A 12,165-nucleotide genomic window follows, 5' to 3' on the forward strand; every position below is an offset into this window, starting at 1 on the left:
GGTTCTAGTACCTATGTGGATAGAATGTTCCAGTAGCAGGCCACAGGATTACAGCGGCCGTTCCAAGGGACGGATGTCTTACACAGTTACTGTTCCTGAGCTGGATGCAGCTCCATTCTCTCCACCACCAACTCCACTAATAACTCTTAAAACAATGTCATGTAATTTCCTGTGTGTGTTTTTTAATAGCGTAATAGTTTTGAATTGGGAGCCAGCTTTTATATAAAAAGAAATTTGCCTTTGTTGTACTCTCTGAACTGAAAAGGAGAATTCCTTTCTGACCCTTCCTCCCACTAAACCCCTAAATCATTGTGTTTTCTTCATCAAATTTTTAATCTATACTAGTTGCATACAGTCTGTAAATACGTACCAGAGAGCCCAGGCCACACACAGTATTCAAGGCAGCCTGCAGGGAGTCCGCTGTGCTGTGTCGCTGTTCTGTACATTTTCTTGGGGACGGTGGGACCCGTGGCTCTACCCTCCAATGGGCACTATGGTGTCCATTTACCTTTGTTACGTGGCTGGTCTTCCTGAGTTACTACTTTTCACATAATTGCCAAAATCAACTTGTAAGAGGCTTTAAATTGCATATATCTTATTTTTCCCCTCTTCTGATTTCAAAACGCCATTTTGTATGATCTCTATTGAGAAGAAAATCAGCTCATTTTTTGAAACAATTACCTAACAACACTGCAGATAAGAGGCTGCATTCTCTGCCTAAGACGAGTGTTTTTCTTCTCTTCACTTGAGTCTCGTATGAATGATATGTAGATGATTGCTCTTTGGCTTTGGTGGAAATCTGAAATCCTCTCATTTGTTTCAAAGCCTTACACTGGTAAGGAGGACTAGCCTCTAAGGGGTCCCACTTTTAGCCTCCTTGAATTGTGCCAGACAGTTTGATTTAATTATTATCAACAGACAGATCTGCATAAAGCTCTCTTCTGAAGGTTTTATGCCATTTAAGCAATGTCATTAGATGGGCAGAGAAATTCTTTTGAGCAAATGTAATGGGGCATGAAAAATAATAAAATCCACAAAATACATTTATTCAAGGATCTTAATAACAAAGAGAAATTACAATTCAGATGAAGAACTAGAGGCTGAGTACTCTCTCTTATTTTAGAAAAAACATGATTAAACAGGCACAGCATAATGCCTCAAAATCAGAGGGCAGGACCTGTGTTAGGTCTTCCAGAAAACCACTTTCATTTCCGAAAAAATAAATAAATTCAATTTATTCTTAGGCCATCCATGGTTACTGAAGATGCAGAACAGCAATTAATTGTAAAACTTATTTCCTATGGGCTCACCAGACAACATTGTTTGTGGTAAGACAAGAAGTTCAGGCTTGCATACACTATCCTTCATTAAGGGGTCTCCTGTGAATTGCTCTTACGTTGTCCAAGTTGCTTGGGAAAAAGAAAATCAATCACCCCCTGATGCCCTTTGTAAATGCCCTGCTGTATAGTACAGCACAGGGAACTATATTCAATATCTTGTAATAGCCTATAATGAAAAAGAATATAAAAAAATATAAAATATATATAACTGAATGACTATGCTGTACGACAGAAATTAACACAACACTGTAGACTGACTATATTTCTATTAAAAACAAACAAACAAAAACAAAACAAAACAAAAGAGCCATGAAACCGAGAGAAAAATGTTTCCAGGTTTCCCTGGGCACTGCCACCTAGTGCTCCTCACTAGACGAGAAAACACCCAGGGCCAGCTTTCTGCAGAGTCATTCAGAGCAAGAGAGGAATAGGGGAGCAAGAGATAGCAATATTTAAAGGTGCCATGGTCCTTGATCCAGCAATCCCGCCCTTAGCAATTGACCGTATAAAGCCATATAAAAGTGCCTCAAGATTATCTATGAATGACATCCCACAATATTGGCCTTCATAAGAAAAACAACAATAAATTGGAAACAATCAAAATACCCTTTGAGAAGGAAGAAATAACATTATGATAAACTCTACACTGGAGGACTATGCAGCCATTTTTAAAAGTGTTGCTACGGAAACATTTTCAAGATAAAAGTACAGGAAGACACAGGACATCCTTTACATGCACATGACAAGCCTACGCTTGCACACGTGAGTGGACGCCTTGATAATCACGCGGAAGGATACACTAGAACTAGACGTGTAGGGGAGGGAGGAGAAGAGAGATTTTTCCGTTTCATTTTGTATCTTTTTGGATGGATTGACTATTTGCTATATGCACGCCTTATTTTTAGGTAAAACCTTAAAAATGCTAGAGTAGGATTAGGAAGGAAGAATGATCATGTCAAACATCTCAGGACTGCGGAGCAGAGGACCCAGCAGCAAATCACTGTGACATTGTCATCATCCTATAATTCTGCCCTGCCTGCCTTTTCCTGGCATTCCCAGCTCTGCTACAAGCTGACTTGTTAACAATAGATTTTTTATTTTCTAAAGATCATTAAAATGTATCATGTCGTGTCTCACAAAGTCATTAATCTGAAGGCTATACTGTTAATTACTCTTGCTTATTAATATATTGCCAGTTCAGTATTTTTTCCATTGATTTGACATTTATCAGTTTTTATAATGTTTAAAAGATAGCAGTATGCCAAATGCCTGTTTGAAGAGTTTATGAAAAAATACATGCACAAAATTAATGAGCGTGCTCAGGAAGCCTACAGGGTTATTTTGATAAAATCTCTCTTTAATAAAATGTGGCTATTTGTCTTCAGTGAAATTAAGCTCAATGATCTTAACTAACATACAAGTGAACTATGTTCTTGCCCAGTGTTTCACACATAGCTACAGCATTAGAAAAGTGCCCTCATTCTATGAGTTATCCAATATTATTTTAAATACTAAATTAAGGTAATTTTGGTGAGAAAAGACTGAATCCAGACCAAGGCAGTGCACATGATTTACAGCAACATCCTTAGCTCTCAGCTCATTCAATTGTTTGCTGACATAATATTCCTTAATAACTACTGACTTTCAGGAAGCTTTCTAAAAATACTGCATTTGGTGTCTAAAACAACACACCTTCCTTTTGATTGCTGTGTCTACCTTTTTCATTACTGCATAGATGCCCTCAGCCAGCATCAGCATTCTGGTCAGGTAGCCCCTCATGTCTCTATAACGCCAACTTGCCAACTCAATTATAACTGTATTCATGCATGAGAACCCCCGGTGCATATTACAGATTTCTCATGCTTCCAAAATTACTGTAGAGACAGCTAAGTTTATTGGCTATGTTGCTCCAAAATTATTTTCTTTTTTATATATAGCCAATGTAAATTACGTTTCTTCTTTTTTTAAAGAACAAAGAGATTCTAGGTGAAATATATTTTCTTCCTCTTCCCTATATTCATATGTTCAAAAGTCTCTGAGTCAGTTTCATTATATTGTCATTCCTTTTTTTAAAAAAAAAATCCCTAAGTTACGTGAGTAGCATTCATTTAATGCTCTGCCCCTACTTTGCTATGCTACTTTGTAAGTGACAGAGCTAGAATCATCCACGTTTGCACACTAGTGCGAAAATAAAAGAATCAAACCTCCCAAACTACCGTCTTCTGCCAAAAACAAGAGAAAGGCTCTTCAGGAAAGTGTTCATATAAAAAAAATTCTACTCTTAAATTAATGAAATTGGTCCATAAATACAGGAAAAGGTGCTCATCTTCATTTGTCATCAGGGAAACGCAAATTTGAGCAACAGTACAGTATGATGTGCCAACATCATTTATCATAATGCTTTAAATTAAAAAGTCCAAAAATGCCAAGTGTGGGTGAGAGTGTGGAGCAACTGGAATGTTTGTACGTCGTCGGTGGGAGGGCGAGCTAGTATAACCACTTTAAAAAACTTTTTGACAAAACAGAGTATGCCAAAGAGTAAAACAGTTTTGCCAACGAATAAAACAGTTTTATCCTGTGGTCAAACAACTCTAAGGCATATACCCATCGGGCATGCACAACACCAAAAAACAGGTAAAGATGTTTATAAAAGGACTATTTACAGAGCTTCAAACTGGAAACCATCTAATTCACTCTGCAATAATAGATTAGATTTTGGTACATTAACACGGATAGAATATTTATGGCAATAAGTATGAATAATCGACATCTACATGCAAAAATAGAGAAGAATCTCACAGACATGATTTTGAATGAAAGAAGCCAGACACAGAAGACTACATAATGCATGATAAATTTGTTCTTAGTATCAAACTTGGTTAAGACCTATTCAAAATGTTGACGGAGGAATGGCCTTGAGAGTAGTACTGTGTATCAGAACAGAATTTGAAAAAAAAAAATTATCTTGCATTACATACTAACTGTTTAATCTTAGAAAAGCCATTTAACCTCCCGGGCTGTATTACTTCTACGTAAAATACGGATAATGAAACTTCAGCTCCTCAAAAGCAAATTGCTGCTCTAATGACCTCTAAAGTTCTGTGTAGCTTTAAGCTTTTTGGCCAGATGAGAAAGTTTCACCACTTTGTATTTTCATCAATAAAAACATAAATGATTCTTTTAATAAAGACAATAATAATAGCTAACAGTGTTCTAAGCACTTTACGTGTATTCCTCACTCAGTCCTCACGCCAACCCTTAGATATAATTTTACGGATGAGAAAACTGAGACTTTGAGAGGTTCAGTAACTTGACCAAAGTCACACAGCTAATAAATTAATAAGCAGTAGAGCTAGAATTCAAACCTAGAAAGTCTAACTCTATAACCCACCTACTTAACTACTCAATATGCAAAGACAAAATAGCAAATAGATTCTATGTAAGCTGAGTGCTTTTAAATGAAGATTAAAACAATATGATACCCAATAGCACAGAACATATTAAAATATAATCTATATTACATATTAAAACTCTGACATTGTTCAACCAAAAGAATAATTTTAATTCATTCATATAAATCCGGCCTCTTTGAGAAAACACCAATTATAGTAACTATGGCTACCAGGCAAGCACCAACCAATTCTGAAGGTCACATTTCTATTTCCTGTATTTGATGCTTTTCTAGAAATGGAGAGGAAATCTGCCTTCTTTGTTTTTTAAAATACAGCCTCTTCTGCAAAAGACATGACAGCATTAGTTCAGATTTGCTTCAGATTTCCTATTTCCATGAACCACCTTTTCTGTGAAGCAGAGCCCTGTGTTCAAACTTAAATCTATAATCCACTGAAAGAAAAAAAAGAATGCACTGAATACTTTCAATTTTTTTCTAATTTCAGTGATTTTCAGTAACTTCCTACTTCCTAGAACGTTAGATGTTTACTTTCTAATAATTCTTTTTTTTTTGTAACCTGGCTTAAGATTTTACGTACTTTCATTAGTTAGACCTCATCCTATTTCAGATTTAAAGTCATCCAAGATACTTATACTTTATATTTTCTAGAGCTGCCTTGAATGTGTGTCAGTCGATCTTGCTGTTGGCTGGGTAAGAGCTGTGACTGGGATAAAGGATGTGGTGGCAGTGGCTGAAAGGGGGGCAGATAGAGGGACAAAGGCAAACTCTGCCTACTTGGCAATTCTACCTAGACTCAGCCGGGACCCCAAATGTGTTTATGTCATTGAAAAGCTTAGTTACTAGTCAATAAAAGTGGATCACTTAGATTAATTATAGCAGATGGTTTTAAAGAGAGAAGCAGGCTGGCAAAGCACAGTACTTTCAGATAGAATTTTTCTAGGGCATCTAATTGTATGCTCTTGGACAAGTCACATAATCTCCCTTATTAGGACAATGAAGGCAACACCTAACTTACAGAGCTGTTGTAAAGATCACATGAGAAGCAGAGTATGTGCCTTCTAACCTAAGGAAGTGACATGACTTCATTACAGTTGTGATTATTATTACCTTAATGGTTTGGTGTTGGCATTCCTGCCTTCGGATTTCATTCTGTCTCTGTTTCACTCCATCACAGTGGCTCAGTGGTGGGGACACAAAAGGTTAAGCCCCTCCTCCCAACACTTTGCTTATGTAGATTCAAATAAAGACAAGGGACAGGCTTGGCTCTCTCTGACGTCTTTCCCAGAACAACAACCTTCTCACCATTCAACAGTATTTATTTCTGGATAAAGGGCTGGAGCTGAAGTTACAGAGAGAAAATATAAAGCAGGCTGCAAAATAGGGATGCTGAATGTTGCACAAACAACTCCAATGAAGCCAGGCTGAAAGCGTTAAATAAAGGAGACCAAACAAAACTGGCCACACGCAATGACTTTGTTCATTATCGTCTTGGAAGAGTAATGTTCAGCGGTTAGGTTATGTGTTTTACCTTCCAAGGGCTTTAGAAACAATCACTGATGAATCTCTTTAAACAGTTCTCACTAAAGAATATATTTTGTTAATTTTATGTCATTCAAAAGGCTATTGAGCAAAAGAGTTTCAAAGACAGAATGAGCGCAGTGTATAAGAAGAAGGCTTATGCTTGGGTTTTAAAAAGTGAAACATACAGAACTTAACTTATATTCTGCCAAAAATAAGCTCTCATAAATTATAACGATGATAATACTAGGAAAATTAACATAGGAGAATGAGACAGTTTCCTTCCCCTCATATGTAACAGTGAAACACACACACACACACACACACTCACACACACAACATCATGGGTATGTCTAACTATTGGCTTCTCCCATTTTCAGCACATGTGAAAAGCTGAACTGTCTAAACAAGTCAGCTACTGATTATTAAATTTAAGTGCTATTTATCTTTCATAAAGTAAGTGTTTGCAAAACTTTTCAGAAGCACATTTTCTGAAATATTTTTAGTGATTGGTTTTAAATTTATCTATTTGGAGACAAACTCCCAAATAATCTCTAATACTTCCATATGAACTAAGTGCTTATTTCCTTTATGGGAAAAAAAAAAACTTCTATGACTGTTTACTGAAGATATCTTGCTAGCTTTTGTAAAATGTCGAATTCATCAGAACCAGAAGTTCAAATACCCAAACACAAACAAATACAGGACACAAATCCTCTATATTTTACAGCGTTTTCATCACTGAATATGACCAGAAAGACAGAGTCACTCCATCCTTATTATTTTTAACCATATGAAAGATTCAAATGAATTATTCTGGCACTTCTCCAGTGATGTTGTGGTCCCCACACTCACTGATCGCTTACTAACAGCTATCACTATTTTATATATGAGACACAGTTGATTTTCAATCATTAACACCAAAGTCTGCCAGAAGCACTTTGCATTAATGAATCTCAAAATATTTTACCATTTCATTACGTCTAACTGCATGCTTTTTGGGAAGATTTCAAGCATAGTCTGATTTAGTAGGCAGCTTTCTGTTGGTAACAGAGACAAATGGTAGAATCAGAACTGAAACTCACAATTTCTGACTAATCCATCTATCATGATGGTCCATTATTTCAATCAGCCTGTCGCTAATAAAATCAACATCACTTACTGCAAATCTATCCTATTCACAGGTAACAATGTAGAAGGATCAGTGGAAAGAATAAAAGAAGTTAGAGCAAAAGTACAATTCCTGCTATTGTGTTATGCATATAAAGTCCGAAAGAGGACCCTTCTTCCTCCTACCTCCAAGCATCCACTTCTGATATTCAGAAAACTACTGAATATCACCACATGCTTTTCATTACTGAGACAAGTTCAAGGAAGAACTCAGATTCCCCCTCCGAGGAAATGAGCTAGTGATCTGTGTGAGAGTGACTGCATCCAATCCTTCCTGGTTCAGCCAAACCTACTTCACTAGGCTAATAATACACTCTAACGAAATGGACTGGCTTCAATGTAAAGTCCAACAAAATTAAATATAAATGAGCTCCTCAGGGAACTCAATCAATGGACTACAAAGCAACTCCCTGATTTTTCTCTGATAACTTGTCACTCTCGTCAGAAGTTGCACCCTGCACACTGCGTAGGCGAGAGTAAGGTATGGCAATGGTAACGGAGCAAAGATTAAAAACCCTAGAAAAGCAGCCAGTACTTTTCTCTCCCTCTCCTTTACCCTCCCTCATCCTTTCTGTCTTGTGTGTGTGCGCATGTGTGTGTATAATTATATTGCACTTATATGGCCCTAGATATACTACAAATTTAATAACAGCCCGATTTTCATATATATTACTAACCCTTGGTTTAAAAAAAAAAGAGCTAAATTTTAAGTGCTACTTTTAACAAGGATTTAAGGGCCGTCTTTTAAAGTATAAGTGATATAGATGCAATGATTACTGTTATTAAATAAATGATACAGAACCTGTTCAAAGAGCACTTCCAGACGTCACCAGTGAACTGCATAAACCAGCTGCTAGAAGGCAGGCAGCTTCCTCAGTCAGTGGCGTGAGCCTCTTTTTATGAATTAAGAACCCGGCCCTGTTCACAGTGGACAATCCTCTAACAATGTGTACTTCTGCAGTTTGGGTTAATGGAGTTTCGTATCACCTGCTGTTGAAGGTCACTTGTATCCTGGATTTCTTTGGTCATTGTGGCTGAGTGCAGACTATTCTTAACCTAGTTGGGAGGTATTTGTTATCAAGCAGTGTAATGACAGAAACGCCTTCCACTAAGTTTCTTCCATGTCTTTGCTACCACTGTCACTATACAGAATAGATTCCTCCAAAAAAAATTTTCTTGCTAGAATACAAGTACAGCATTTTTAAATGGAAAAGAACTGCTCAACCAAAGTAGAGAAGGCATTCTTCCTACTGCCAGCATCTCTAAAAGCTATTTAGCTTCCCCAGATTAAACCAATGGTGGGTGAATATTTATCAATACGAAGCTTTCTTTTGGCCAAAAGAGTATTCATCACGAAAGTTATGCTCACATTTGCATTCCTTACAGCACTGGCCATCCACGTATGCAAGCGCCGACTTGAGGGGGCAGTCGGGATTCGGGCAGATCAGAGTTTCACACTGGATGGTTCCATTCTGAGAAGAAAACAGTATTTTAAAGAATGTCCAAGTTGCAGTTTGGTAGCATTCAAGTATTTTTAATTTGGTTCTTAAATTTCAAACGCCCCACTATTCTCTTTGGTTATTATACAGTAAAACCCATAATACAGAGACCCACAGTAATACAAATTGGCTCATAACACAGATGGTAATTGGCCCCATCTTCTGTCCAGCAACTGAGCTACAGTTCTCACCTCCTGCTGTCAAGTGGATGAGGACAAGGGTGGAGGGAAGGGAACACACTGACAGGGAACTAGCAGGCTGGGGGTATGTCTGGGGTACTCATCTCCCCAGATGACTCCCAAAGTGAGCATCAACAAATGAGGGGGTTTCTGGACTAGCTGCTGCCATCCTGAAGACCCAGTCTTGGGACACAGAAATCTTCCCATGGATATTTAAGCTCGGACAGGCCACCACCATGAATCAGTGCTGACTATCATCACGGGAGGTGCCAACCTGCAGAGGAGACCTCAAGGAATTTGATTCCCCAAGGTCATCCAGAACTCCCAGGTAGCTTCATGTTATCTAGCCATGTTATTGACTTCACCACACCACATCTGATATTTCACTCAATTTGATTTTTGGCACCCATTTAACAAGTGGAGAAGGTTTTACCGCATTTGTAAAATGCCAAATGGTAAAATGCCAAACTGGTAAGAATTTAATATGTTCCCGCATAGAAATCATACAAAGCATGCACACACACATGCATGTGTGGTTATTTCACAGCTAACTTTGATCTTCTTATATCAATGATGTTCCATTTTTGAATGAACTGGATGAACGTGGGAAAACAAATTCTTTTTCGACTTCAGACTTCTTTCCAGTCAACCAGTTTTAACAGATGCATTCATGAGGAATTTGAAAGTTCAAAACCAAACTCATTTTGAACCTTTCCTTGAAGATGAACTTATATTTTTAAAATAAGAATGCACTAAATATTCTACTTTATTAATGAGCAATTAGAGAAATTATATTTATTAAAGCTCTATAATTTGTATTCCACTGTATTAGTAAACTTTTAAAGATTATTTAAAGCCTATCATTTGTTTATACAGCCCAATCTGCTCCCCATACTTCCCATTGCATATACCTTAGTTTTATAAAAATGCATTAATAAAAACATGAGGGGAAAAATCCCTGGAAAAGTTAAGGATTACAAGATAGAATCCTTTGGGAATTCCCTTAATGACCCAATTTAAATTGTTAATGTCATGTGTGTACAGATAAACTTAAAACTTTACAGCATTCTTAAACTATCATCATCTTTAAGGGCTAGAAAGTGTCTTTAATAATGCAACACACAGTTCTTAAGATTTGCCCGGGTTTGCTGTCACTTTAGTGTTGTGTCTCAAGGAAATGGGTCTTGAAATTTTCACGATTACACTGTTTTAATAAATTTTTAAAGAGTGGGGGTGCGGCTGAGTTCCCTTAGTGTGAGCTCCAGCAGAAGCCATACCAGGCATGTGCAGTTCTTACAGCCGTCTGTCCAGGACTCGAATTCTCGGTAGGTGGTTCCCTTCATGGTGCAAGTCTTTTCACAATAGCACTGATCCAGTCTATTCATTCGCTGTTCAGCCCTAGACAGCTGTGGCACAAAGGAAGGGGTTATATTATTCACCATTGCTGCAGTGCAGAAATGCAAAATACTCCACTAGGCATCGGATTGTTTTTTAGGTGGACAGCAGTAACGCTGGCTGTGCCCATCAACAATCTGTTATAAATACACTGAAGCCTTTCATTTAGAAGGAGTTTTCCCTTATTTTTGTAGTATATTTGTCCCTTGCCTCTGGGGGAAAAAAAGCATTATTTATAAGATGGAAATGAAGGCTAAGTCAAAATAGCACCCTCCACAGTGCCCAGAGGCATCTTCCATTAATTTTTAAAATGCTTAATTTCATGAATCTGTTTGCTGAAGTGAAAACATAAATTTTAGAATTGATACTGCATCAGAAACAAATCATCGATATATAACACACCTTTCAGCTCATCAGTAACTGTTATGACAACAGCCTGGCGAAACGGTAGGTAAACCCGCCACGTGCTTAAGACAGCAAATAATCCTACAACTGTAACACAGTGCTGGGAAGCTTTGTGGGGACCACTTCCTTCACATAATTCTAGTGTCCATATTCTTTACAATGTCCTCTTGCCTCTTTCCTCATAAAGAAAAACTAAATAAAAATAAATAATGACAAAAACTAAATTAAACAATAAATCCTATTGTAGTAAGTAATGTAAAAGCCAAGTAATCTGCCTCATTCCTGATTTACTGACACATCTGTTATATAGATGGCTAGGGTTTGAATATTTATAAGCCCCTTCCTTGAGTAGGGATTTCGATTCAGTCCTTGTACACAGTAGGGTATAAGAAAAGTCTCAAAGGTGAACAACGGTGGTTATTAAAGGAACTGTAAGGGATCTCAAGGATTTCTGCGCTCCCTCTGCACTATTTTTCTACGTAGCTTTTACCTTGGCTGATGTTTTGGCTAAAATGTCCTGCAGCTCCATGATTTTCTGCACGAGTCCATGGAAGTCATTGCAAGTTGGACAGGCTGGAATTACAAACACTACATTGGTCAAGTTACATTTAAAAGGGGTTCAATCTGGTTAAGTCTATGCTGACAACTAATATATGAGAATTCCAATTTCACATTGGCATTCTGGACAAAATTAAGCAAAAAGCACACTTTTCATTACACAGTGCAAGAACTAATGGACTTACTGCGATTAAGATCTGGGCACTGAGCAATAAATCCTTGGGGCATGACAAGCAATTGCACATCTTGCATTATACCCTGTGTGTGAAAATTTTTAAAAAGACGTATTACTTTCATCTACCCAAATTATGTTCAACTGTCAAGTTCACAAAGGAAAACATTGCAGAAGAGACTCACCAAAAACCCTGATAAAATCTTTTTGAATACATTGCGTTGACTTCGAACCAAAGGGAAAGAAAAACATCAGGCAAAATAGATGATTACCCATGTACTTTCTTATTGGTAATATTTGTAAAGCCTTAAGATTAAATGTCAAGATACCATTAAGAAGCAATAGTCGTGTTGTTTGGGGGAAGTTATTTTAGTTAGCCACTGAAGAAAGGCTTGAAAATGACCTTTAAAAATCAACCTGAAAATCACTTCTGGTATTAGCAACAATGAAACTGATACCAATTTTCAGTTAATTACAATCATCAAAAAGAAAAGAAGACAAAAACTGAGTCAGAAAA

At 37.3% G+C, this 12,165-nt stretch overlaps 1 protein-coding gene across 4 annotated transcripts in view; it reads right to left on the reverse strand.

The window, feature by feature from the left end:
* Window positions 1-12,165, reverse strand: part of NELL2 (neural EGFL like 2) — a 288,111-nt gene that overhangs the window by 195,976 nt on the left and 79,970 nt on the right. For all 4 annotated transcript variants that reach the window (XM_064491793.1, XM_031462719.2, XM_064491792.1 and 1 more), the window contains exons 7-10: window positions 11,662-11,734; window positions 11,409-11,491; window positions 10,396-10,524; window positions 8,810-8,912 (exon numbers count right to left, since the gene is read on the reverse strand). In XM_064491793.1, the coding sequence (XP_064347863.1) occupies window positions 8,810-8,912; window positions 10,396-10,524; window positions 11,409-11,491; window positions 11,662-11,734 (388 nt within the window). The remainder of the gene's footprint in view (window positions 1-8,809; window positions 8,913-10,395; window positions 10,525-11,408; window positions 11,492-11,661; window positions 11,735-12,165) is intronic.

Source organism: Camelus dromedarius, chromosome 11 (assembly GCF_036321535.1).
Source record: "Camelus dromedarius isolate mCamDro1 chromosome 11, mCamDro1.pat, whole genome shotgun sequence".
In the NCBI taxonomy this organism is placed as follows: domain Eukaryota; kingdom Metazoa; phylum Chordata; class Mammalia; order Artiodactyla; family Camelidae; genus Camelus; species Camelus dromedarius.